General features: G+C 52.5%; 1 protein-coding gene across 1 annotated transcript in view; it reads left to right on the forward strand.

The window, feature by feature from the left end:
- The first annotated feature begins 4,987 nt into the window (after positions 1 to 4,987).
- Positions 4,988 to 27,895, forward strand: part of IGSF21 (immunoglobin superfamily member 21) — a 44,678-nt gene continuing 21,770 nt past the window's right edge. The window contains exon 1 of the mRNA XM_075172082.1: positions 4,988 to 5,138. Within this exon, the coding sequence (XP_075028183.1) occupies positions 5,075 to 5,138 (64 nt within the window). The 5' untranslated portion in view covers positions 4,988 to 5,074. The remainder of the gene's footprint in view (positions 5,139 to 27,895) is intronic.

Consider the following 27,895-nt stretch of genomic DNA (forward strand, 5'->3'; position numbering starts at 1 on the left):
TGGTGCATAGATGAATGAAATAAGGACTTTTAAAATGTATTAGCCACCGGCATGGATTTATGATTACAATTATAAATAATAATGGAATAATTATGGCCCCAAACACCATCCCTGGGAATTAGTCAATGCATGGTGGAGCTGAAGCAAGAGGCTGGGTTGAACAATACCTTAATTTTGAGAGTTTGGGGGGATAAAACCACATTTCTGCACATTTAGGCGGCGGGTTCAGGGGCTCTGGGGTTTACTCCTGCCCTTCTGTGTCGATGTTGGAGCATATTAATTATAGTTTATTAATTACGGCATGCACGCTATGAAAAGCCCCTTGCTAAGATGATGCTGCTCTTTTGCTCCTCACGGTTCTCCACCACTCGGTTTGTCAAGGGAGGAGAAAAGCATTGAAAAAATCACTTTAATTCCCTCCTGCGTCGCAGGGCTTGGATGCTTCACGTTACCTGGCTGGAGCGGGCTCAGTCGAGGCCATTCAGCACTCAATGATACGCTAAAAATAAATGCAATGAGATTTTTTAACCAGGGAAACGGCGCTTTGGCTCCAGCTGCTTTGCTAAGAAAAGCTTCTGGCAGGAATGCCAGAACAGCTGCATTTTGGAAGCATGAATGTTTCATTTTACAATGGGTTTTTTACCGTTAAAAAACAGTTGTCGCAGGTGGGAAAAGCCAGACCGTGGGCTACTGCGGCGAAGGAAAATGTTTTGGGTTAAACGCGGCGTGGTGGGTCATCCCACGATGATGGTTTTTTGCTTTTTGACTGCTGGCGTTTCCATTTTTGATGGAAAACTGCTTGCGAGGAGAAAAATGGATTATTTGAAGTCAGGCACCTGTGACTTGATTTAATTTTGCCCCGGGTTTCAAACCATGGAGGGATGCAAAGAGGGATGAACTGGGGTTTGGGAACGTGGGGTAATTCGCCAAGGATAGCGCTAATGGGAATGATCTGCAGCTAATTACCCCTTCGCACCACGGCTTCGATAACGGGAAAGCGGATGGGAGAAGGAAAGGTTTTGCTCTCCAGGCAACGTGGGAAATATCTCCTCTCCCTCCCGACGGCGTTGCAATGGGGACCGCGGGATGCGGCTGAGACCGGGCGTTGGGATGCCAAGGGATGCTGCTGCTCTTGGGATGAATTGATGTTGCTTTAGCTCATCAGCAACGGAGCTTTGGAGATCAAGGACCAGAGATGAGCGCTCTCTGTGTCGCTCCATCACACCAGTTAACTTCTTATTTCAGCTCTGAGCACCTATTTTCCAGCGCTAGGGATGGATGGTGCAGGATCCGGGCGTTAGGGACCAGCTGAGATCCTGGATGCGTTATAGAGAGATTCCCCACCTCCGGGGAAAATTTAGGTTATTCCGGGCGCGATGGAGACTTTCTCCACCAACTCGCTCTGCCGAGGAGCATCCCCCCAGTTTGGGATTCGCCCCATTTTTGGGAGGCTCTCGGCTCCCCGCGAGGGGCAGGGGGGAGCCGCGTGCTGCTCCTTGCTGTTTCCTCATTAATCTTGATTACGGAGCCCTCGCACCCAAGTTAATTTTCTTGTAGATGCATATCAGTCATGTAGCTGGGAATCTCTCAAAAGCTAATGAGGAATCGCATCCTCGCCACGTTATTACTTGGCTAATTAGTACACGGGCTTCTTCTAGAAAGGTCAGGAAAGAGGGAGCTGAGAAATTTTGCCTTTCGGAGCCTTTTTTTGAGCTGAATCGGGGTCACCGAGGACAGATGGAGGAGACTCGCCCACAATACTCTGCCCTGGATTTAAGCTGCTCCCAAAGGATGTCGGGGATGAGGCTTTGGCCCTAGTTTTCCAGGCTGGATCTGTCCCTCGTGAGGATGGGAAGGACGGGAGGACGACAGCTCCATCCCAAAATAGCGATTTTTTTCAGGGTGTGATGCCTGGAGGAAGCGATCCAGCCTTTTGCAATGGAATGGGGCTGCGAGGAAGCGTTTATTTATTAAAAAAAGAAGGAATAACCCCCGTCATGGTCCGGGTGGCTGCATTTAGCCGGGAATCCGGAATTTAGCTCGGCTCATTTCGTGCCTTTCCAAGGGACCGAGGCCCCCGGGGCTGTCAACCGAGTAGCTTTTACCAGCCGCTGTGTTCACACGAAATTAAAACCCAGGCGAAACCCAACCGAGCCAGACACCCAATACAAACGGCAATATTTTTATCCACTAATTTACATCACTTACTGTCTCCTTCGATGTCCTGGGATCCGGCTGACGGCCCGCATGCTTCTCTCTGGGTTTCCCTGTGCTCAAATACTAAATCTGGAGGCTGCCAAAGACGCTTTGCCACGGGAAAACAAGTCCTGCTCAAAATGTTTCAGGATATTTAGTTTATGCTTCTCCCACCGGGTCATCGGTTTTGCTCCGGGGGAAGGTTGTGCAGCCAAGAGGCAGAACCGGAGCTGCAAGGGGCCAAACTCGGGTTGAAAAGGCTTGGGATTTTTTTTTTATTATTATTTTTATTTTGCAAGGAGATATCTCAGAGTGCAGCGATTAAACCTCCCTTTTCTCTGGACAACCCTTCTCCACTTCCCAGCCTAAAATCTTCCCCTCCTTATGCACCTCACCTAGGGGTTATTGCATCCAACAGTGGAAAAAATTGCTCCCTGCACCTCCAAAGAAAAACAGTGATGTTCCAGCTCGGGATGGGAGTGAAAAAGGGGATGGGGAGTGATGGAGCCGGGGCTTTGCGGCCCAGCAAGGTAAAGCAAGAAGAGGAAAAAACCACATCTCAGTGGAGGCATCTCGGAGCAGCGGCTCTTACAGAAGCTGACAGCACCATTTGGGTCAGGCGCGGGCTGTTAACCCAGAGCAGCTTTAAACCAACAGCGCCCTTGGCTTAGCTGAACTCGGTTTTACCTCGGGGCCGGCTGGTTAGGCTGAAGCTTTTTTAGGGTCCACTGAGTTTGCTGGGATACGGCCCCAGGAGCGCTGGTTCTTCCTACCCTGGCTATTATATTCCCGGGAGAGTAAAGAAAAGGCGATGTCTCTCGGGCGCCCATCAAATCCACGATCAAATAAAGCGAGATTTGATTTCCAGACATCTCCGTGCAAGAACGACCCGTGGCTTTTCCCAGCGGATGAAAGGCAGAGGGAGAAGGGAGAGAAAATCCAGCTCCCTCCAAGGAATTTCAGCAACTAATTGATTGTATTTCATATTTTTTTTTGCGCTGATCTACGCAGAGCCTGATTGCTTTCAGGGTGGTTGTTTAAGAAACGAGCCGTAACCCACCAGTTTTCATCAGACTGGTGCCAAAGTCTCGGCACAGGGGCTGCTCCCCATCCTGGGGAAACCTTTTGCCCTGGTGCTTTTTTGGCAAATATAAGCCCCAAAAGAAGATGCTGGGTTGGTTGTTTGTTTGTTTTTTTTTCCTCGGGGCTGGCTTTGTGCAGCTGGGAACGAGGGGTGTTCGCGTGGTTTTGGGAAGCAGTAGGGTTAAGCTGGGCTTCAGGGCTGTAAGAGAAGGTGTCGGGGAGACAGGGCAACCACACGGGACCGGAAAAAAATCAAAAGCAATTGCAAAAAAGTTGATTTTGCAAAGAGAAAAGGTGTGTTTTTGGGAAGTGCTGCTTCTAAGGTGGTATAGCAACAGAAAGAGGCCTCCAGCCTCAAGGAAAAGCTTCCTCCAACCCCCTAATCTCTTCTTCTGCCATGGCTGTCTGCAAGCCCCAGGCCACCCCGCTCCCTACCTGGGCTCTTCATAAATAATACTCGCATCTTCCCCCATATCCAGGGACTAATTAAATCTGGGAGTTGGAGGAAAACAAGGTCGTCTGCGAAGCAGGGCCATGGAGGGATGTGCACCCCCGGCTGGTGTGTGAGTTTGGGGGGGACTGAATGGCTCCGGGGCTGGATCCTGCTGCTGGGGGGCTGCAGGGAGAGGGGAATTGCTGAAGGAAGGGGGGTCAGATGGAAACTGCTGCCCCAGGGCTCCCTCTGGCTCCCTGCACCTGCACCCCACATCCCTGCCTGCACCCCACCCCCCTGCCTGCACCCCACATCCCTGCCTGCACCCCACCCCCCTGCCTGCATCCCGCTCCTCCTGAACCCCACATCCCTGCCTGCACCCCACATCCCTGCCTGCATCCAGCATCCTTCCTATGCCCCCCCCATCCCTGGACCGTGCCCCCCTGCCTGGATTGCACATCCCCCCCTGCACCCCCTCCTTCACTCTGCACCCCCCAATGCACCCCCTCCCTAGATCGCCCCTCCCCTCCTGCACCCTCCAAAACTCCTCGCATCCCTTCCTGCACCCCCTCCCTCAACCGCGCGCCTCCTCCTGCACCCCGTGCCCCCCATAGAGTGCCCCCCTCCTCCCGCGCCCCTTCACCCCCCCCAATACACCGCGCACCCCCACCACATACCGCGTTGCCCCCCGTACACCGTGCAATCCCTCCTGCAAATCCCTGTCCTGGACTGGGCATCCCCTTCTCCAGCCCCATACACCGCGCCCCCCCATACACCGCGCATCCCCTCTATATCCCGCATTCCCCCCCATACACCGTGCGTCCCCCCTATATCCCGCCTTACCCCCCATACACCGCGCATCCCCTCTATATCCCGCATTCCCCCCCATACACCGCGCATCCCCTCTATATCCCGCGTTCCCCCCCCATACACCGCGCATCCCCTCTATATCCCGCGTTCCCCCCCCATACACCGCGCATCCCCTCCTGCCCCCCCCCGCCCCCGCCCGTGCATCCCCTTCTCCACCCCGCATCCTCCCCCTGCATCCCCTCCCTATACCGCGCACTCCCTCCTGCACCCCCGTACAGCGCTCCCGCCCCCTCCAGCCCCTCCCCGGGGCCGGGCCGGGGCGGGCTCAGCCGTGGGGGGGTGCGGGGGGGCGGGCGGCCGCCAGCTCGCTCCGCTCCCGCTGCAATAAATCGGCTTACGGGAGGCAGCGCGGCGGGTGCGGGCCGAGGAGCGGCGGCGGGGGGGGGGGACACGGAGCCGGGCTGAGCCCCCCCGCCGCGATGCCCGCCTGCCCCCCGGGCAGGGGGCTGGGGCGCCGGTGAGCCCCATGGGGCTGCCCCCCCCGCGGGCATCATGCGGACGATGGGCCCCCTGCCCCTCTGCCTGCTGCTCTGGGACCTCCTCGACCTGGCGCTGGGTGAGTGTCTCCCCCCTCCCCGGGACAAGGGACCCCACCTCCCACAGCCCCTGAAATAACGGGGTGCCCACCCTGGGAAGCGTGCGGCGGCTCTGGGCTCCGCACTCCCCGCCCCCGGGGCTCAGGGGGGGCAGGCACCCCGTTTGGACCCGTTAATGGGACACGCGTTAATGGGACACCAGGTTTGGAACGGATAATGGGGCACTTGCTAACGGAGCACCCGGTTTGCACCCGTCAATGGGGCACCCCCTAACAGCGTACTGGTTTTGAACCCATTAACAGGGTGCTGGTGTTGGACCCGTTAATAGGGCAGCCATAATAGGGCACCTGCTTTGGACCCAGTAATGGGGTACGGGTGCTGGGGGACAGGGCGAGAAGGCGGGGGTTGCTCGTCCCTCGCCCCTGAGCTAGCGTCACTGGGGGGGGGCACCCGTATCCCCCTCCCCTGCCGCTCCGTACCGGGGCTCCGGCTGCGAGTCCCAGTCCCCATCCAGCCCCAGCCCTGCTCACTCTGTACAGGGGGGGTCTGTGCCCTCAGGACCCCCATGAGCTACAGCTTTTTTAGGGGGGGTGCAGTACCCAGGGGCACCCCAGCCCACCCTGCCCCTCGGGCATGCAGGGGGTGCACCCAACCCCACAGGTGGGAGGGAGAGGTACCCGGCAGGGAGAAGCAGCCCCCCACATCCCTGCCGTCCCAGGGGTTTGCAGCTGGCTGAGCTCCTAAATGGACATCTTGACTCCCCGCTTCGCTCCACAGAGGTTTTAATAAAAGCCCCCCCCTGCCCCATCCCCAAAAGCGGGACTCCCAGGAGGTGAAAATTAACGGGGCAGGAAACTTTCCCCTCCCCGCGTCCCGGAGGCTGAGGGGTAGCCGTGCAATTTAATTTCTTGTGCATTTGAAGGCAATCTCCCTCCTTTTTCCCCCTTTTCCCTACGCATCCCCCTCCCCGCGCCCCCCCAAATCACCCGCTGCGGGGTCTCAGGTGGCCGCTCTTTAATGAGCACGGCGAGACCCGACTGCTCTCCGGAGGCTGAGAGGCTTTGCCGAGCGCTGGGTGATGGAGGGACGAGCAGAGCTTGCTCAATATCTCCTTTTTTTTTTTATTTATAATGTACTTTTTCCTCTCCGGAAAGCCGCCGTCAGCTGCTGCAGGGCGCGGGGAGGGGGAGCCGCGGCCGCGCTCTGCGGGGTTGAGCGGGGAGAGCTTGACACAAAGGAGCCGATTCTTCCCCGGCATCGCGAGCAGCTCCAAAATCATCCCTCGGGGACCTCGGACCACTGAGGTTAGCCGGAGCCCGGCTTGGATTTGGCTGATCCAGGGGTGGGGAGGCATCGTGCATCTCCTGCATCCCTCTCTGCTGTTCCCCTCAGGGGTTTTATGTGCTGCCGGGCTGCGGCTGCTGCTCTTTTCCCCCTTCCCCGGTTTGCTCCGTGCATCCCGAGCATCCCGCCGGCATCGTGCCGCCGAACAGCACGCGGTCGATAATAAAATCTGCGCGGCTGAGGGCAGGGGGGGATCTTGTGCCAAATCCAGTCCTGCCTCCCACCTGGATCTCCTCTCCACCTCCACCGTTGTTTTAAGGTCACGGGTAGATAATTTTCAAGGAACAACGCATCCCCCCGGCTTCTTCCCAGCGGCAAGCTGTCCATCACCGGATCACGGCTCATTTTTCCTTCCTTATTTTTTTTATTGCTGCAAACTGGGTGATTGCTCTTCTGCTGCTGCTTTGTGAGAGCGGGCGAGCGGGTATGGGGAAATCTGTGCTCGCGATGTGTATTTTGGGGGGAAAAAAAAAAGAGGTAAAAGTTGTTTTGCGGTGGTTCTAGAGGAAGCCGGAGACCCTGGCGGGGTTGTGGGTTATAAAGCGATGCGGGAGGAGGGTGCCGGTGTTCGGCAGGGTCTCGCAGGCAGGTTTGACGGGCAGCGCTTGGGTTTGGACATCCACGAGCTGGGTTTTGGCTCTTAAAACCATGCTGGGACTTTGCTGCTTTCCCATATCCTGAGGATCAGCTGCATTAAGTATCTCCTAGCCCTCAGCGGAGAAATGCTGTCCCAAAAAAAGCCAGTTTGCGCTCTGCTTTTTCAGCAAACAGCTAAAAAGGGTTGCAAAAAGCCTGGTTTTGGGGTGGGTGCGCCCATCCTGATGCCTCCCTTTCCTCCGGGCAGCAGGAGGCTGCGGAGGCCGAAATTCGGTGGGCAGATGGCTTTTCCGTGGCTGACGGCATCCTTGGCTGGAGCTGCCGGCGTTGTGGCGGCGAGGGAGGACGTGCCCACAGAGGTCCGTCCCCTCCCCATCCCGGCACTTCGCTCCCCAGGGATCAAGCAGGATCCGGCCGCATCGCCTGGGAAGATGCAGGGGGGCACGTGCCCACCACGCAAACTCCCCACTGCTCTTCCCTACAAGTGCGTTTGCCCTCGGGCGTCTGCCATATGCCTCCGAAGCCATTTTTGGGGGAATCTCGCCTATTTTTATTGTCACCTTCTACACTGCACGGTGCCGGCTCGGCGGGCAGCTGCCCCCGGCGCTGCCGCATCCAGGAGGAGCAACAAGGTCCCGCTGCCGGCGCGGAGGAGAACAGCGGGGATCCACCAGAAACGCTTCCCGTCCTGCAAAGCATCTGCGCCTTCGTGGGAGCGTTTTGGGGGTTTCCATCCATCACCTCCTAATGAAAAGCTTTTTTATTTACCCAAACGAAGCTGCTTGCTCCCTCGCTGCGCGGTAGGTGGGCTGGATCCTTCCCGATGTGTTATACATCCCTCCGGGGAGCATCACCCCTTGTAATACAGTTTTTTTTCCTTATAACAAGCTTAATCTCTCCCCTTGGCCAGAAAAAGCTGCCGAGGGCAGGGCTAAGTGGGTTAAGGAGCCGTCAAGATGAAAAAACGAGGGCATGCGGAGGAGGCGAGCGGCTGGACCACGGATAAATGATGGAGCCGTAGCCCCAGGGTTCCCCCCCCCCGGTTTTGGAAAGCAGGGAAGCCCCATCTGCAAGCAGGGCGATGGCTTCTTGGCATCGCCGAAATCCGGGCTGGCTGATTAGCCGGCGCTCAGCTTGCCGCCTGAAATATGTTCCCATAAAATGTTCATCGGGGTTTGTTTTACAGGCGTGTAAAATCAGAGCTGTGTTTCGCAAACATGAAAGGAAGGGCTAAATATGTCGAGTTTTGATCTCGGCGAGATATTTATATAGTCCTTATCTGAGCAGTTTGCTTTAGCTTCTGTATTCCCTCCCTTGGCACCTCCTGCGATGGGGAAAAAAGGGGAAAATTCAAGCGTCGCTCTTTATTTGAAGCTGCTTATGGGTTTTCTGGGCTTTGCCCCAAAAGGGCAGATTTGCTGGGGCTGGGGTTGGCAGGGACCTGCCCTTAGGGATATGCCTATGCCGCTTCTCCAAGCCAAAAAACAGCTTGGAAAAATCCCTTTACAGTTATCGTTTTTATCAGCAAGCTGAATTTCTCGCCCCTCTCCTTTCCCAGGGACCCCCCGAGGCTTTTTCTCACAGGGATTTTCCCAGCTTGCATGCAACCCCTGGGGCGACTCCTCCTTGCAAGCCTGGAAAAGCTCATTTTGCTCCTTTCCGTAGGAAAATAGCAGCGTGCGGCTTTTTGCCGGGGCGATGGGAGCCACCTGCTCGCGTCTCCGCTGAGCTCGTTTAAAGAAAAGAGGTGTTGGGTGGGAGTTTATGGGGGGGGGGGGGTGAGGGGAAAGGAGGAGCATCCTCTGCGCCACGTGGGAGCAAAACCTGCTCTAATTCACCTGCAAACGCACGGCACTGACCTGGAAAGCCGTCCCACGCTCCCTCCATCCTTTTCTACTCATGCTTTTCCCCGGCAAATCTTGCATTCAGCTCAGGGTCACCTCTTTTTAAATCCTTTCCTACTATTTCTATGAATTCTGCGTTTCCACGAAGCCTGTGCTTTGCTCTCCGGGTAAATCCAGGCCACACAGGCGGCCGAAGCCCCTTCCGAATATCCTCCTAACCGTGCTAATTGCCCTTCCTAATTAGCCCAATTTTTCTCTTCCCACCAGCTGCGTTTTGTAGCAGTTTAGAGCTGCCAGTTTGAATCCAGAGCTCTTTAAAAAAGCTTTAACACACGCAAGGATCTTCCCTTCGCTTTGTACCTTTCCCAGCTAATAAGCATCTTCGGGGTGTGGGGATATTCCGGGCTTCCTTTCTCCGCGGAAACCCTCATGCATTAAATCGTGGCTGGTCCCTGGCTGTCCCTGAGCATTTCTGAAGCTCCCCCATATGTCAGAGCTCAGTTTTGGGGTATTTACTTCCCGAATTCCCTTAGCTGCAACAAGTAATCCCTTGGTATTATTAGCACCCTCAAAAAAAAGCCGAGGGATGCTGTAGGGTTTGGGTTGGGGATGTTGCTCCCCTCTCTGCTGAAATAAAGACTTGTCTTACAGGTCCTGGTTTTGCTTCTGAGAGCCTTGAGCTAAGCAGCCCCTGCTATATGCAGCGTGCTATACGCTACATGCTAAATGCAAGGTGCTATACGCTGCATGGTAAATTCAAGGTGCTATATGCTACGTGCTGAATGCAAGGTTCTGTGTGCTACGTGCTGAATGCAAGGTGCCAAATGCAATGTGCTACATACCATATGCTAAATGCTATACGCAATATGCTAAATGCTGTATACATCACAGCCCTCGTATATGCCCTGTGGCCTCTCTGGTGCCTCCAAGCACTTCCAGGCAAGGTCTACCCTGGCGTTGCATCCAGCCTTGAGCAACATGGAAATGCAGCTCAGCTCCTGCATCGATGGGTTTTTATGGAGCATCCAGACGTGGCCTTAACCACGCTCTCACAAGCCTCCCCTTCTCCCCTTCCCGTTTCAGGGCTTCACGTGCCCCACCGGCCTTTTTTTTTTTTCTGGTTGTCATTGCAGAAATGGTCTTTTCTGTCAGTAAATGCTTGACTGGGAATGCTTGACCGGCACTCGCCTTGCTCCTTTTGCTAAGTGCTTTAAGATCTGCTGATGAAAAGCTCTCCACGGTGTCGGGATAAGAGCAGGTTTTGTTTAATCCAGATGCGCTAATGGCTTGGGAATTAGGCTGAGACAGGGGCAAGGATCATGCTAAGGCTTCTGCAGCGCCTGCCAAGGGAGAAGCCTTCCAGGGAGGTGGGGATGGAGCCGAACCCTCACCCTGGCAAGGATGGAGATGGCCGGGACCTGCCTGGGACCGTGTACAGGGAAGACAAAGCATCACCCCCTTGGGACCCGCCGGTGATGGGATTTCCTCAGTGCTTTGGGTTTTTTCCCCTATTTTCTAAGAGAAAACCTTGATTTCAGTGATGCCGAGTCAGCCTCTTTGCTCAGACATTGGCAAAGAGGAAAATCAAGGGAAGGAGCCCCCAGATCCCTATTTTTCGGAGGCAGGAGGTGCAGCTCTCGCCTTGCAAACTTCCCGGCTCGTAAATCCCGCTGCAAAGAGCCGAGCGGGGAGGATGCAGCTGATGTGGCTGGTTTTGTTCCCTTGCCAAGATGCTCTCTTTGCCCTTTTGTTTGCTTTCTGCTGAGGCACTTGGAGTACTGATGGGCTTGTTTTTAACTAATGACTGGCGCTCACATTATCTCTTCCCAGCATTATCTCCTTCCCACTTTTCCCGTCTCCTTCCTAAAATAAACCGTCAATCACGGGCTTGTTTTCAACGCTTTTGGAACGGGATTTGCTGCACGAGCGCCAAGGGCAGGAGGGCTCATAGCAAAGCGCCAGGACAATACCCCACCGCTGTGGGTCCCTCTATGGAGTTATTCTATGAAATTAGGTTTTTAGGGTCTGCAGAGCCATTTGGACTGGGGAAGGTGTGTGCCCCGCTTGTTTTCCCTCTCAGCTGGCTGAGAAATGGGGTTCATCCCCCCTAAACACTGCGTCAGAGCCCTCCCCGATGTGCTTATCTAGTGGGGTGACCTCGAGTCCTTTTGGGGTGACTCTCCTTGCTGCTTCCCTGCGATCTCGCATAGTTAACACCTGGAGTACGCGTGCGTTTGCAGCAGAAGCCAGTGCTGGAGCTGGTCCTTTGAAATGCAATTAGCGCTTGTATTATCTAGAAACAAAACTATCATTAATAGGGTCCTGCCAGCCCCGGCGAGAGAGGTTTGAAGCAGGGAAGGAGGTTTTTCCAGCGCTGGGCTGAATCCACAGCAAAGCCCTGCTTGCCAGAGACTGCCTGGAGAGGAATTTGGCTGCTGGCTTGGCAGGGGTTTAACCCTCGACTCCAAGGAGGTTTGGGGAACATCAGGAAAAACCACATTTCCCAGCGGAGGGACGTTGCAACCCAATGGAAAGGCGATGTGGTGATGGAAACGTGGCATCGCCAAGCCCTTCCCAGCCTCCGGACCACACATTTCGTCTCTGCTGGTGCTGGGAGCACATCTCTATCTGCAAAACCCTTCTTGGCGGAAAGACTGGGTGTCTCGGAGGCATTGCAAAATGGAGCAGGGGAGGTAGGGATTTAGTTCCTCTCCTGCCCAAACCTCTGTATAATTTCCCATTTATATAATGCCTTCAACAATATACTTTGGAGAGGAGGGCAAAGGGGATTAGCAGTGGTTATTCCAGCCCCGCTCAGCCTCCCTGCACTTGTAGATAAATCCTGATGCTGCTTCCTATCTGCCCAGGACAGGGAAAACGGGGAGCTGGAGATCCCTCTGCCGGGATGCGCCTGCTTTGCACGTGTATTTATGCCTATTTGTTTCTTTGCAAAGGGATCTGCAGCGACGGGGATGGGCTGGAGTGATGCAGGGATGCTCCGTGATGGGGGTTTGGTTCTCCTCAAGGGAGCAAAGTGATGGGTGGGATGCAAGGTGGGAGGGAGTACGTGGTGGGTGGCACTTGGGTTCGCTTCTAGGTGGACTGCCATCCGTGGAAATGCTTTTTTGGGGGATGGGTTTCATGGATAATGGTGGATTTGCTGGTAGCAACATTGCTTTTGATGGTGCTTGTGCTGGGGGGGACACCTGGCTGGTCCCCAAGGTGTGGTTTGCCCTTGGTGCTGATAATGCTTGAAAAGAGGAAGGTGATGAAGGGGGTGATTTTGGCTGGCAGTTGTCATCGTCACGGGCACCGAGCGATGGCTTTGGGAGCTGCTGGCTCCTCGCAGCGGGGCTGAGATGGGCCATAACAGCAGGAGGGGGAGAAAAAGGCTCCAGCTCAGCAGGTATCACCAAAAGCACCAGAATTACCCCACTTTTGAGGTGGTGGGGACGTGGGCAAGCTGAGCTCCCTGTTCCCTGGTGAGTCCTCTCGTAGAGATGAGAACCTTCTTCATGACAAGTTGGCTGTTGGCTGCATCTTTCCTCTGCAAAAAAATCCTTGGTTTGGTCAGAAATGGTCTGGAAGGGGATTTTAATGGCCAAGTGATTTAGGTTTCCATCCCAGCTTTGCACTTCCGGAGAGCAGGGTTCAAAGCTTGGCTCTAAGTCGTACTTAGGAAGATTTCCAGCCCGAATTCAGGCAGTCCCTTGATGTACCATGACCTGAGATACTTTTTCTGCTCCATCAAGGATCTTTCTTGTATTTTTAAGCCCAGAAAAGCCCCGTTCCCTGCAGATTTAGCTTCTGCACAAGCTAGTAGAAGAGGGGGACCACACGCATAGGCTTTGCCATCCCACCCCCGTGCCCTGCTTGCAGCACCAACAGCATCCCAAGAGCCGGTGGGTGAATCTGGCTGGTTTCCTTGCTTTTCTCCTAAAGATATACCTGCCAAGTTGTATTGCAGAAGGATGTGGTGACTCAGAGCGGGGTGGGAGGATTTGGGCAACTTCGCCTTGCCCGGCACCCCAAAATATATACAGCAAGCTGCTGGGGAGCGGGGTTTTCTCCATGTAAGATGAATAACAGACTAGATCTGCTGATGGAGAAGCACCACATAACGGGTAGATATTGCTCCAGAGAGGATGCAAAAGATGTATCACCAGCAGGAATAAGGCTGGGTGATAACGCTGCTGGTCCGGCTTTCAGACGGACCATCATTCATGGAGAAAACCTCCAGCACTTTGTCTCCACTCAGACCATCTTTCCCTTTGCAACTTGATAATGAGATATTTTCCATAAGTGCTGGCTGAGGTGGCTCTTTTTAAGCTACACTTGCGTCTTACTACGTTATTATGGCTTTTTTTTTTTTTTTTTTGCTTCTCTAAGGAAGTTCTTTGCAAGCAGTTGATGTACGCAAACTGGCTGGAGATAGTTGGGTTTCCTCCTGACGGAGAGTGGATTTACGCCGCTGTAATTATAGCAGCGGCGTGGGAGCGGAGCGATGCTCGAGGAAGCGCAGGCGAGCCCAGTTTCCAAATTAAACCCTTCTGCTCCTAGAAATGTGTCTTTAATTTTTTTTTGGAGTAGGAAAACACATCTGGGTGACTTCATGGTGGGAAATGATTTGGAGGGGCAGGATTTGGGCACTTGGATGTTAGGGATGCTCATGCCTCTGGATTTGTTTGCATGGACCACCCTCCTCTGCCTTCTGATCTGCTAAAAGCTCCCTGCCGCGGGAAAACAACCGACTCTTTAAAATTGAAAGGGCTTATTCAAACAATGTTATCTCTCTGGTGAAGGGAGAGAGCATATTGAATGGTTATATTTAGTGCCGGGGTGTAGGACAAAGCAGATGCAGAGAGATTTTTAACGCGAGAATGTTAATCGCTTATGCCACACTGCCTCAGAGGCATGTATATATATATATATATTTTTATATATATGCAACACGCACGCGCTCAGATGCCCGTGTACTTGCTGAGGATGAGGATGGGAGTTGAACATCCCTCCTTGATTTGCTTTTTGATCTTTTTCCACCCCGGCAAGTCCGTCCCAGTGGGGCGAAGCAATGTGGCTCTGGGAGCTGGGGACCCCCCGAAATGCGCAGTAGGAGGGATGCGCTTTGGCTCTATGAGGGTGTGCACAGTCCCCCGTCTTTCTGCCCCCCAAAATGGGATGGGGATGGGAAGGAGAGCACTTACGGGCTTGTAAATGGGCTGTTTAACAACCCCAGCAGCGCTCTCCCCCCCAGCAAGCTGCTAGGAAAGCCTACCGCATTACCCAGCCTCTATTACCCACCCTCGCGGGAGCACTGAATTAAAGGAAATATTTTATGATCCTACGCTTCGTTATGTTTTATTAAAAGCAGAGCATCGGCCTCCCCTGCCACATTCATCAGATCAGAGGCCCTGTTGGTTTTTTTTTTTTCCCTCCCTCCCAAGCTCTTGCTGCCGTCGCTGTTGTTCCCAAAGCATCTGACGGCTTGGGTTGGCTGTAGGGGCCGGTCCAGGGTCTCCTGGCAGAGGAGGAAAATGTGCAATGGGGTGAAAAATTTGGCTGATTGGTTTATCTAAGGATGCCCCGTATCCAAACTGGCTTGGGGATGTTTTAAAGGGGGCTTATGAGAAAGATGGGGACAGACTTTTTAGCAGGGCCTGTTGCGACAGGACAAGGGGGAATGGTTTTAAACTAAAAGAGGGTAGATTTAGACTAAGGAAGAAATTTTTCACAATGAGGGTGGTGAAACCCTGGCACAGGTTGCCCAGGGAGGTGGTAGGTGCCCCATTCCTGGAAACATTCAAGGTCAGGTTGGACGGGGCTCTGAGCACCCTGATCTGGTTGAAGATGTCCCTGCCAACGGCAGGGGGGTTGGACTAGATGACCTTGAAAGGTCCCTTCCAACCCAAACCATTCTATGAATCTGTAATTCTATGTGGAGTTGTGCTGCAGAAATAGCTGGTGGATGCAGGAATAGGGATGGACGTGGGAAAGTGGAATCATGGGGAGATGTCACCCCGTGGAGGGATTTGAATCATGGATGGAAATGAGCACATCCTTATGAAAAGATGCTCAGAAAAGCCTCCGCATATTTTTCAGCTTTGGTCCATCTCATGGTGATCAGGCCGGGGCTGGTAGGAACTCCAGGATATCACCGTTTTGGGGGCAAACACCCCCAAAAATGTCAACATCCCCTCTGCAGGGGTAAAGTAGCGAGCAGGACGGGGAGTTTGCTATATCAGCCTTCACGATCAGCGGCAAAAAGCCAGGCAAATATTGGTAACCGGGCATATCTGGAAGCAGTTGGGCGACAGAAAGGTATTAATTAGCAGTTATTTCTCAATGGTGCGGAGATGGATAGGGATTAAGGTAACAGCCATGTGCATCCTCTCTGTGAGAGCGGAGAAGTAACGGTAAATCAGCATTATGAATCGGTGCTGTAAGAGGGAGATATGTTTTAATCTTATTAGCGGCGCGGCATTACTGAGAGAGCAAAGGGATTATTAATCACAAAGCGTAAATTGGGGAGAAGAGGGTAGCTTCAAATTAACAATCCTGCTTTGTAAAGCAAGCGCTGAGAGGGGCAGTGGGGACGGAGGAGAAAAGGCAGTGGATGGAGGCTGGGTCAGGGCGGAGGTACCAAGGAAAAGGGCAAAAAGTCCATGCCAGGGGATGAGGGTGAGGTTGGGATGCGGCTGCCCCCCGCCTTGGCCAAATCAGTGCCCGGGAGTGAGTGAAGGTGAAGGGGCGTCTCTGGGCCAGTGCCAAAGCCCAGAGCTGGAAGTCCCTGTGGGTTGTGTCTGTTATAATGTAGGATATGCAGGTATCTGTCCCATCAACCCCTCCGTCTGTCTGTCTGTCCCTCCCCTCCATCCATCCGTCCCTTCATTCCTCCATCCCTCCCTCCACCTATCCCTCTGTTGCTCCTTCCCTCCCTTCCATCATCCCTCCATCCCTTCCATCATCCCTCCATTCATCCCTTCATCCCTCCATCCCTCTATTCTTCCATCTATCCCTTCCTTCATCCCTCCATCCCTCCCTCTATCCTTCTGTTCCTCCATCCCTTCCTTCATCCCTCCACCCTCCTTCTGTCCATCCCTTCCCCCATACACAACCAGTAGAAGACACCGGCTGCCTCCGGAGTGCTCCCCGTGCGAGCACAGAGGGTTTTGCAGCGGTGGAGGAAAGGAGCAGGGTGGCTTTGGCTGCTTTTAGCACCCAACCCAGCTAACGATGGTGCTGATCTGGCTGCCTCAGGTTCCCCCGAGGTCATTTTTGGGGTAAAAAGCTGCGCATCACTCCCTAAATTGAAAAAAAAAAAGTGGATTTTGTAACTTTTGGCACCTCTGCCTGGCATCAGGCTTTATTTTCCCCCTTCCTCTGCCCGAGGTTGTGCCTTTGGAGGAGCTGTTCAGAAGGAAAATGGAAAAAAAAATATTAATAATAATAATCCCTTTCCAGTTACATGGCGCAGGAATCGATGGTGCGGGCAGAGATCGCTCACGGCAGACACGCGGGGAGGGAGGGGGAGAATCAATGGCTGCTTCATTTGTCACCAATCAAAAATATGGGATAATTGGATTTCCTGTAAATAGAGAAATAAATAAGCAAATTCATCATCTGGGTCATGGTCACCTACTTCTTCTGGGCCACCTTGGCACAGCAAAACCCCCCTGGCACCTCGCCGGGACTCTTAACTTGGTGGGAAACCCGACGGCAGCATCTAAACCTAAATCCTCATACTCATTCTTCAGTGAAATTAATTATTTTTTCCCCTTCTGCCCACCCCAAGCCTGCGTACCTCCCACTAAAGCTGGAAGAAGAGAAAGTTTAGGAAGGATTGTGGGGTTTCAGACGGGAAAATTCAAAACTGCACTTATTTTTCTGAGGAGCAGCATCTTTAATAACCCCTCGCTGTTAATCTGGGATGGGATTTTGGCTGGATCTCAGATGGGTTTGTAAAGGGTCTTGCTTTCCCCCTTGCAAGTGGGGAAACTGAGGCACGGAGCAGGACTCACTCTAAAAGGCATCCTTCGAGCAGCTCCCTGCTGCTTCCAGCTCTGCTAATTATCCCTGGCTGGGATTATGCTCCAGCCTAGATTAAAGCCACAAGCCGTGGTTTCAAATAATTAACTCCTGGTGTCGTAATCCTCAGGGAGGGCAAAGCAGCAGCAAAACCATCGGCTGCTGCCGGCAGGTCCCTCCCCAGTTCACCCAAGAAGTGGATCGGGCTCTGCTGGGGTCTCAGTATCTTTTTTCCCAGGTTTCAACATCTGTATCTAATCCATCAGCTTTGGCTCTAACAACCAGCCTGGGTACCAACAATTTGCTTTTTTACTCCTGAATTGCATCAGGATGGTGTTTGCTCGACGTCGCTTTTGGTTCTGGCTGGAGACAAGACCCTTGATCCCAGGTGAGGTTTTCCATAATCCCCCGTGCTCGAGGGCAGCATCCAGATGTTGCATCTTCCTGATGCCAACATGGGGAGAGATGCCAGAAGGGATCCGGCGGGTGGGGAACAGGACGTATGCTATGGAGGATTCCCTGTCCTCTCTGCCTGGCTGAGCACAGTGGCGTAAGGGATAGGGGGCAATGGCAACAGCAGGCGCATCTCCTCCATGACCACCCCACCTTCCCAGGTGCCCTTGCGTAATAGGGATGAGGCTCTGCAAGTGGAACCGAACAATAACGAGGACGATGGTTCATCTAGCTTGGAGGTGTCACCGAGGTTAAGTTGGCCCTGCGTCAAAACTGCTTCTGTAAAGAAAAAAAAGACAGGTCATTGTCATAGGAGACTCCCTTCTGAAAGGAAGAGAAGGCCCAATACACAGACCGGACCCACTTCTTAGGGAGGTCTGCTGCCTCCCTGGGGCCCGGGTTAAAGACGTGAAGAGAAAGCTTCCTACCCTGGTACGGCCCTCGGATTATTATCCGTTATTGATTTTTCAGGTAGGCAGCGTTGAGGTTGCAACAAGAAGTCCAAGAGCAATCAAGAGAGACTTCAGAGCCTTGGAGTGACTGGTTAAGGGATCAGGAGCACAAGCAGTGTTCTTCTCTGTCCTTCCAGTTGCAGGGAGTGAGGAGGGAAGAAACAGGAGGAGCCAGCAGATCAATACCTGGCTCCGAGCCTGGTGTCACCGGCAGAATTTTGGGTTTTTTGATTGTGGGTTGGTGTACACGACAGCAGGCCTGCTGGCGACAGGGGGTACACTTGTCTCAAAGGGGGAAAAGGATCTTTGCACAGGAGTTAGCAGGGCTCGTTGAAAGAGCTTTAAACTAGATTTGAAGGAGGAAAGGGATAAAACCAGGCTCGCTGGAGATAAGCCTGGGGGTGGCACGCCAATGTTGATGTGGGATGGTGTGCTAGCGAGGTCCTTCGGTCTGCCGTCTCAGTGGAGGTAGGGGATGGACATCCATGTGACAGCAAAGACACAAGGCTTATGGATGTGTTAGAAACCATGGAAGGGCCTGAGAATGGTTATGTAGGAATTAGGGTTTCTCCCCCCAAAAAAGGTGGCGGGATCAATAGCCCAACTGAAATGCATCTGCACCAATGCATGCAGCACGGGCAACAAACAGGAGGAGCTGGAAGCCATTGTGCAGCAGGAAAGCTATGATGTAGCTGCCGTCACGGAAACATGGTGGGATGACTCGCGCAACTGGAGTGCTGCAGTGGATGGCTATAAACTCTTCAGAAAGGGTAGGCAAGGAAGAAGAGGTGGTGGGGTAGCCCTGTGTATTAGGAAGTCAAAACCCTGGTGATGATAGGGTTGAGCGTTTATGGGTGAGAATGAGGGGGAAGGCCAACAAGGCAGCTATCATGATGGGAGTCTGTTATAGACCAGCCAACCAGGATGAAGAAGCAGACAAAATATTCTATAAGCAGCTGGGAGAAGTCTCACAATCGCTAGCCCTTGTTCTCGTGGGGGACTTCAACTGACCAGATGTCTGCTGGAAATACAATACAGCAGAGAGGAAACAGTCTCGGAGGTTCCTGGAGTGTGTGGAAGAGACCTTCCTGACGCAGCCGGTTGGTGAGCCAACTAGGCAGGGCGCCCCGCCAGACCTGTTGTTTGTGAACGGAGAAGGACCGGTGGTGATGTGACAGTTGGAGGCTGTCTTGGGCACAGCGATCACAAAATGATAGAGTGTTCGATTCTTGGAGAAGGAAGGAGGGGTGTCAGCAGAACTGCTCCCTTGGACTTCCGGAGGGCAGAGTTTGGCCTGTTTAGGAGACCGGTTGAGAGAGTCCCTTGGGAGGCAGTCCTGAAGGGCAAAGGGGTCTAGGAAGGCTGGACATTCCTCAAGAAGGAAATCTTCAAGGTAGAGGAGCAGGCCGTCCCCACGTGCCGAGAGACGAGCCGGCGGGGAAGAGGACCAGCCTGGCTGTGGAGAGAGCTTTGGCTGGAACTCAGGAAAAAAAGGAGAGTTTATGACCTTTGGAAGAAGGGCAGGCAACTCAGGAGGACTGCAAGGATGTCGGGAGGTTATGCAGGGAGAAAATTAGAAGGGCCCAAGCCCAACTAGAACTTAATCTGGCTACTGCCATAAGACAATAAAAAATGTTTCCATAAATACATTAGCAACAGGAGGGCTCAGGAGAATCTCCATCCTTTATTGGATGCAGGGGGGAAACATAGTGACAAAAGGCTGAGGTACTTAATGCCTTCTTTGCCTCAGTCTTTAATAGTAAGACCAGTTGTTCTCGGGGTACCCAGCCCCTGAGCTGGAAGACAGGGACGGGGAGCAGAATGAAGCCCCTGTAATCCAAGGGGAAATGGTTAGCGACCTGCTACACCACTTAGACACACACAAGTCTATGGGGCTGGATGGGATCCACCCAAGGGGACTGAGGGAGCTGGCAGGAGTGCTCACCAAGCCACTTTCCATCGTTTCTCAGCAGTCCTGGCTAACTGGGGAGGTCCCGGTTGACTGGAGGTTAGCAAAGGTGACGCCCATCTACAAGAAGGGCCAGAAGGAGGATCCGGGGATCTGCAGGCCGGTCAGCCTGACCTCGGTGCCGGGGAAGGTTATGGAGCAGATCATCCTGAGTGCCATCACGCGGCACGAACAGGACAACCAGGGGATCAGGCCCAGTCAGCACGGGTTTATGAAAGGCAGGTCCTGCCTGATGAACCTGATCTCCTCCTATGACAAGGTGACCCGCTCAGCGGATGAGGGAAAGGCTGTGGATCCTTTAGTAAAGCTTTTGGCGCCGTTTCCCACAACATTCTCCTGGAGAAACTGGCTGCTCATGGCTTGCACGGGCGTACTCTTCGCTGGGTAAAAAACTGCCTGGATGGCCTGGAGTTGTGGTGAACGGAGTGAAATCCAGTTGGTGGCCGGTCACGAGCGGTGTTCCCCAGGGCTCAGTGCTGGGGCCGGTCCTGTTCAATCTCTTTATCAACGACCTGGACGAGGGGATCGAGTGCTCCCTCAGTCAGTCTGCAGATGACACCAAGTTGGGCGGGAGTGTTGATCTGCTCGAGGGTAGGAAGGCTCTGCAGAGGGACCTGGACAGGCTGGATCGATGGGCCGAGGCCAATGGATGAGGTTCAACAAGGCCAAGTGCCGGGTCCTGCACTTCGGCCACAACAACCCCAGGCAACGCTGCAGGCTTGGGGAAGAGTGGCTGGAAAGTGCCCGGAGGAAAAGGACCTGGGGGTGCTGGTTGACAGCCGGCTGAACATGAGCCGGCAGTGTGCCCAGGTGGCCAAGGAGGCCAACGGCATCCTGGCCTGTATCAGGAATGGTGTGGCCAGCAGGAGCAGGGAGGTGATCGTGCCCCTGTACTCGGCACTGGTGAGGCCGCACCTCGAATCCTGTGTTCAGTTTTGGGCCCCTCACCACAAGAAGGACATGGAGGTGCTGGAGCGTGTCCAGAGGAGGGCAACGAAGCTGGTGAAGGGCCTGGAGCACAAGTCTGATGGGGAGCGGCTGAGGGAACTGGGGTTGTTTAGCCTGGAGAAGAGGAGGCTGAGGGGAGACCTCATCGCGCTCTACAACTACCTGAAAGGAGGTTGTAGCGAGGTGGGGGTTGGTCTCTTCTGCCAAGTAACAGCGATAGGACGAGAGGAAATGGCCTCAAGTTGCACCAAGGGAGGTTTAGACTGGATATTAGGAAAAATGTCTTCAACGAAAGGGTTGTCAAGCATTGGAACAGGCTGCCCAGGGAAGTGGTGGAGTCACCACTGTAGATGTGGTGCTTAGGGACATGGTTTAGTGGTGGACTTGGCGGTGCTAGGTTAATGGTTGGACTTGATGACTTTAAAGGTCTTTTCCAACCTAAATGATTCTATGATTCTATGAATCTCTTCTGTGTCAGGATGGAAAACCGAGCCTGTTGCTGGAAAAGAGGGTCTGGACGTTTGCTGGTGGGGGAAAAAAACCTGTGGCCAATCCTTTGCAGCGCAGGCTTACCATACGGTATCTCCTTCTCCTGCCACACTTAATTCTGGATTAAACCCCGCATCTGCACTGGGGAGGTTTGCTGGAGATTAACAGATCCTGCTGCTCTCGCCATGATGCCGCTTGATTAAAAATAATGAAAAAGCAGAGGATGTGTGAATTTTTAGCATGCACAAGCCCTGGGGTGGCTGGTAAGTTTGCAGGGTACCTGGGCATCCCGGCCCTGAGCATTAACCCACGTCGTGCCCAGGCGTTAGGGAGGTATCATGCTCTATTGCAAGGTTTTGGGGGGGGATGCTGCACTGTCCCAGAGGCATTGCATTGAATTCGGTGGCCGGTGATCACTCCTGCTCTGCAAAATTGGGATTGTAGGAAAATTCCTCATCCAGTAAGCTCGGAATTTGCTGGGGAAAGACAAGACCCTGCTGCAGCTCTCCGTGGAAAGACATGCAATTACTGTGCTTGGAGGAGTGGTCCACAGTGCGGCATGGGGGAGAGCTGGTAAAGCGATAATGGGGTAAAATAAGAAAGAATTGGGGTTTTTTAGCAGGTCTCAGGGTTAGTTAGGATCTGCAATGGGGCGCTATTAGAAAAAGGAGAACGCGAATCTCTCCTGGGAGTTTAGAGCAGAAATGGCATGCAGGAGGGAATTACCGCTCTGCAGTTGAGGCTGGGGGGTGGCAGCAGTTTTGGGTGGAAAGCTCTAAGGAAAATCCAGCTGCCGTGGAGGAAATCTGCAGGAGAGTGAGAAATCCTACGGGAACTGGGTTTGCTTAATTGGGGAAGGGAAAATTTGGGGCAAGAGGGGAGGGATGAGTACTTAGAGCCGGTGCAATGCAGCATGCATGGGGATGGGTGGCGTTTCCCACCTGTTGCACCTCGTTTTGCCAGAATCTGTTGGCTATAGCTCATGGGATGGGAATAAAATTGGGGTGCAAGCAAGACTGGGTTTAGAGGAATCTGCCTTAAATAGCTGGAGCGGGGTTTTTCAAACAGCACGAATGGCAGGGTGCGTTGCAGGCAATCACCCCCTATTTGCATATATGCATACATGCGAATGAAAAGCACAATTTCCATTTAAAAAATAGGGCGTCTGAGGTTGACCTGGTTGACCCAGGCGTGGTTTGGGCTTCATTTTGGCACCAGCAGCTGCTCACGCAGCTGGAGAGAGGCCGAGAGGTGCTGGCAAAGCCATTGCTCTAAATCAGTGATGCCACTGGGTTTTGGGGGGAATTTGACTCTGCTGGACTCAGTTTCCCTCCTCCCCTGGGACAAGACATCATTTAGGACTCTGAAAACCCAAAAAAGCACCCAGGATGGCCAAATCCTTAAATAACCCTTAAATGGGGATAAAGAAACAAGACTGATGAGCAACGTAATGATGACAAACATCCTCCCCTTCCAAAAAACCAAACCCAACGACCCATCACAGGTCACGGCCACCAATTTTAGCAGCTATAAACTGCAGCTGAGTGCTTCAGCGCTGCGCTAAAGCATTTTATTTTAATGGCAATATCAGTAGTGTGAAGATGCGGTAGTAAAATATATTCCTTCCCACCACCCCCCAGCATCGTTAGGAAATGGAGGCATGCGTCGTAAGCTGTTGGCTTTACGGCGATGCGCTGAGCACGCTGGCAGAGTGGGGGGGGAGAAATTATAAATAAAACTTTACTGTGCTAGAGTAAACGCTGCTAAACATACTTCATGTCTGCGCGGTGGCGGGAGATAAATATTCAATCTATAATTTATGTACATGGCTTCCCAGCCTGTGCAGGGGGGGTCTGGTAGCAGCTAATAAAACACAATATATCAACAAGACTTATCAATGCAGCAAGCACAACCCTGCTGATAATCTGTATGGGGTGGTAAGGCCCATTTTCTTCACGTTGACGGCTCTTTTTTGGGGTTGATTTATGTGGTTTTGGGGTTGGGTGGCTGTTTCCCAAGTGGCTGTTGGTTTTGGTTGGGTCTCTTGTCTTTCTCCATGTGTGCGAGTGTAGAGAAATGCTCATCTGGGGGTAACACCAGTCTTCAGCCTTGGGGGTGTTGAAATATTACGCAAATGGATGATATTTCCCATTCATCCCAGTAAGATACCACCAAAATCCTACTGCTCCCAGTTGTCCAGTGACTGTTGCTTCCCTCCAAACCTCTTTTCTCTTGCATTCTACCCCAAATTGGCACTTCACCATCTGGAGCATCTCTCATTTTGTAGTCGGAGGGTTTGGCTTTGCAGTGGCTCACATCTCTCGGGGTGGGCAGGATGCAGACCTTGGCTTCATGACTTTAGGATTTACGCCGCCAACGTTGCGTCTCTGAGTTTCTCTTTGGGAAATCGCCTGATTTTTAGGTTGAGGGATCCACTGAGCATCCAAATAATGCATCCAAGGTCATCCCGGGTGTTTGCAGCAGGACACGAGCTTGCTCCAGCTGAATGCTCTGGCCGTTTTACCTCAAAACTTCCATCTTTTTACTGGAATAACAGATTTCCTGAGGATTTCAGGCAAACGCCTTGACGGAGATGTAGTACAAGCACTAACTTGGCGCTGCGAGTAAAAGGAGCCGAGCTAGAAATGGGCTTTCTCATCTTGTGCTCCGATGAGCTGGAACAGCCTTGACGATGAGCCTTCGCTTAGAAAAGGCGTGATGAAGACGTTAAAGTGGGTTTTGTTTCGGTCCGTGCCCAAGCCGCGTAGCTGATATGGATGGCTCTATCCGCCGTGGATTTGTTTGTCGGGAGACACGCACCAAAGGTGGCGACAGGCTTGTAAAAAGCTGGTGTTTACATCTATTTTATTAGCCGGTGCTTGGTGATGGATAGAGCTGGTGCTTGGGTAGTTGATAGAAGGAAACGGGAGAGGGAAAGGTGGAAATGCTGGAAGGAGGAGATGCAGAAGGGGCAGGAGATGGGTGTTGGAGAGGAAGAAGGAGACGCCACAGCATCCCGAGGCTCCCACGACCCAAATCACCCATTGCATTTGCATGCCCAAAGTGGCCCAAATTCTCCCTTTCTGTGTCCAAGGTCATTTACTGTGCCGAGGCTGCGCTGATGTGCATGAAAACCCCACTGAGCCAAAGCATTTGTAACATGTTTTTAGCCCAGCGTGATCCATTTTGAGCCTCACTCTTCATTTCTCTACAGCCTGCGGTGTTGCTGCACCATACCAGGGCTTAGCTATAGGCACGGGTATATAAGATCCAATTTCTGCCCTTAAGAATGTAAAAATGACTGTAGTGTTCATAATGAGGACAAAACTGGTCTAAAAATTGATTTTTCTTAAGATATATTGACATAACTCTTTGGGAAGCCCTTACATGATTGCACGGTGTTGAAGATGCTCTCCGTGATGCTAAGACGGCTGCACGCAAGTGATGTTGGGTACCATGGCACGGCACAGAATTAGGCTTTATTTCTTTTTCTTTTTGGCCAGGATATTTTTTTTCCAGGAGAAGTCCAGGATTTAAGGAAAAAAGGAAAGCTGTGGGCAGTGTTTAAAAGTCCCGTTTCAACTGGGTTTTGTCACCCAGCGTTGAAATCATTGGAAGTTGGTTTTGGTTTTTGTATTATACACCCTAAAGCAAAGCAAAAAGCTTTGGATTGGGACATGGTGATAAATTTTGACCAGTAAAGCTTAAAAACCCCATCATTTTGTAGAGTTTTGTCAGATTTTGATCATTAAATCCTAACTGCAGCAGACCCCTTAGGGTCTGTCTGTCCCCAGCAGCCCCAATGAAGTGGTTTTCTCAGTTAATCTTGATTTAAAAGGGGTCGAAAGGCCAAACCGGCCACGCTCAATCAATGTATTGATTAAAATTATTGATTTACATTACAAAGAGCTAACAAGACACAAGACGCACCCATAGATCTGTCAGATTCAACGCACCTATTGCATCCTATTTAGTTAGAGAAAAATGTACCGAAGCATATTCTATACCTACTCCCTATATATTCTATATGTCTTCTCCCTGGCTCTGCAATACCTAAGGATTTAGGGGCTGGTTTGGTCCAGCAACCCCCATTAAAGAATAATTAGAGGTACAGCTGCAAAGTGTTTCCTCCCACTTATGCAAATGGGTGAGGTAAGAGGCATCTAATTAAATGTTTGTACTTTAATACACCGCGGTGTGAAGGAAGATGAATTTTAATTACCGGCTCTTAATTGTTTGGTCGTCCTGTTAATATCCTATTTACACACTATTAGTACAATTTGCTCTCTGCCAGCAGGGCTCTTCCTTGCGGCAGGTGATGCCGGGTTTCGTGGTTTTATTTCATGAAACAGCTCTGTTTTGCAAAAACCAGCCAATTTTTGGGTGGGCAGCGGTGGGTTTGGGGATGCTCAGCCCTGCTGGTGCTCAGCTTTTGGTTTTCTTGAAGGAAAAGCTGAAAAGTCAAGCAAAACTCAAGCAGTTCGTGCCTTTAGAACCACAAACGGGCTCCCCCCAACCCATTTTTTTCCTTTGCAAAAGGACCCTCTCCTTTGGAAGCGCGATGCTGACTCCATCTGTCACATGCCATTCCACTCGCGGTTGTTAAACCTGTGTTAAAACACGTACTCCTCCATTTCAAAAAAAAAAAAAAAATCAGTGCAGCAGCTTTCCAGGAGGAAAACCTCAAGATTCAGCAAAATTTGGCCACTCCAGATTGGGACAGATGCGAATCCTTCACCTGTTCATGCCCGTTGCAGCTCTCCTGGGTTAGCAAGGAGAGGCAGCAATATGTTATAATTGTAAATCGTCCTGGAATATCATAAATAAGGCATCGCCGGAGCCGGGGAGGGAGGGAGAAGGTATTTGCTGTGCTCACAGGAACGGCTGGTGTTTAATCTTTAATGAACAAGATGTTGCAAAGTGCTGCAAGTCAAAGTGCGTTTGCTTAATGCTCTTCAGCCCCGGCGTGCGGCGGGTGACATCTGTGTCCCCGGGGCTTCATGCACGGCCATGAACCCTTGCACGCCGGTGATCTCCCCTTGTGCCAACCATCATCTTCCTGCAGTGGAGAATAGGGAGCAGGATCGCTCCCCACTTTTTGGGGGGCGGTGATTTGCAATCCTTTAGCATCCCAACTGGCTCTTCTGCAAGGGGCAAAGTGCCTCCTTGAGCAGCAAATGCCTTAAATCCTGGAAAATGATGAAAATCAGCCCTGCACCGATTAGGAGGGTCCTCGTCCCTTTTTCCTCCCTCCCTCCTTGTATTTACACCCCGAAATACCATCCTGGTCCCGGCTTGGAAAAACGAGTGCCGGAAGGTGGTGGAGGAATTGGTGTGAATTATGTATGAGCCCCGCTAATCACGGGCTGATTAAAATGATGATGTGTTAATATTATCTCTCCCCGTCGCCTCGGCTGAGGGGGACGTGTCAGCACCTGAAGGATGGGGGGGACACGGCGGGGGCAGATGGGGCAGCTGCGTCCCCACGTGTCCTCTCCTCCAGCTCCATCCCGAGGCATCGCTCCACTCTGATCCCTGGAAACGCCGTTGCTGCTCCAAATGGCCGTCCCCAAGTGCAAAGATGGGGACAGGTTGAACCTTGGGGACGTGTTCTGAAGCGGTAAAGCCCATCATTGGTTTGAGGTTAACTTTTTGGGAAGGGTTGGGAGGTGTGAAATCAGGGAACGGGAGCGCTGGTCGATATTAATAAATTAATATTTAATTTAAATGTAGGTTAAAAAAACATCAGGCATGTGGGGAAGATGTGGAGGGGTTGCTTTGCAGTGGCTGGGACATGCTGAAAGGCTCCATCACCCTGAGGTTTTCAAGGGCACCCAGGGGTGCTGCGGTGGGTTGCCCTTGGGTGGCTGCCAGCCGCCCACCCAGCTGCTCTCTCACTCCCCCTCCTCAACAGAGCAGGGGGGACCTCAGCCTTTCGGGGGGGCGTTCAGCCACACGTGCTGCATCCTGAGAGATTTCCATGGGGTGATTCGCTGCTCTCACCTGCAAAAATCCCTGATGGGATGCTCAAATGGGGTAGAAACGGGGCTTTCAGCCAGCGCCTCGGTGGAAGCATCCGGCCGTGTCCTCCGCTTGCACGGCCGGGGTGAAACCTGCCTCCTCCCTCGCAGCTATTTTGTAATTGAAAGCACTGAGCATGTTACAATGTGCTCCTTTTATTAATGTGTCACTCCTGATTTAAAAGGACATTTAATTTATCTCTCCCTTCCCCCTCCCTTTTTTTCCCCCCCCCTTTAAACTGGATGTCGCAAGAATTCCCACCGCTCACTCGCAAAAATACTCTTTTCTCCCCAGGGATGCCATCTAATCAGAGGGCTGAATTTCCATAGGTCAGAATCTAATCAGAGGGTGGCCTGGCACAGCTTTCGCTATGAAATATGTTTTATTTAAAAAGAGCAAAGGGGAAGGAGAGGAGCCTCGGGGTTCGGAGCTGCCTTTGGGATGCTGATAACGCGGAGGATGATGGAGGTCTTGGGTTGGGCTTCTCCTGTAGGGGTGCAAATCTGGTGCTCAGCCCTGCCTAAAAAGTCCTTAAAATTCAGCAATACCTGTCACCGCTGGTTTCTTCTTCCCAGTAAATCCAAAGAAGGGACCAAACCGGGGATTTTGAAGACTGGTGACACGTTGCCGTCCTC

The sequence above is a fragment of the Calonectris borealis genome, chromosome 23 (assembly GCF_964195595.1).
Source record: "Calonectris borealis chromosome 23, bCalBor7.hap1.2, whole genome shotgun sequence".
Taxonomy (NCBI): Eukaryota; Metazoa; Chordata; class Aves; order Procellariiformes; family Procellariidae; genus Calonectris; species Calonectris borealis.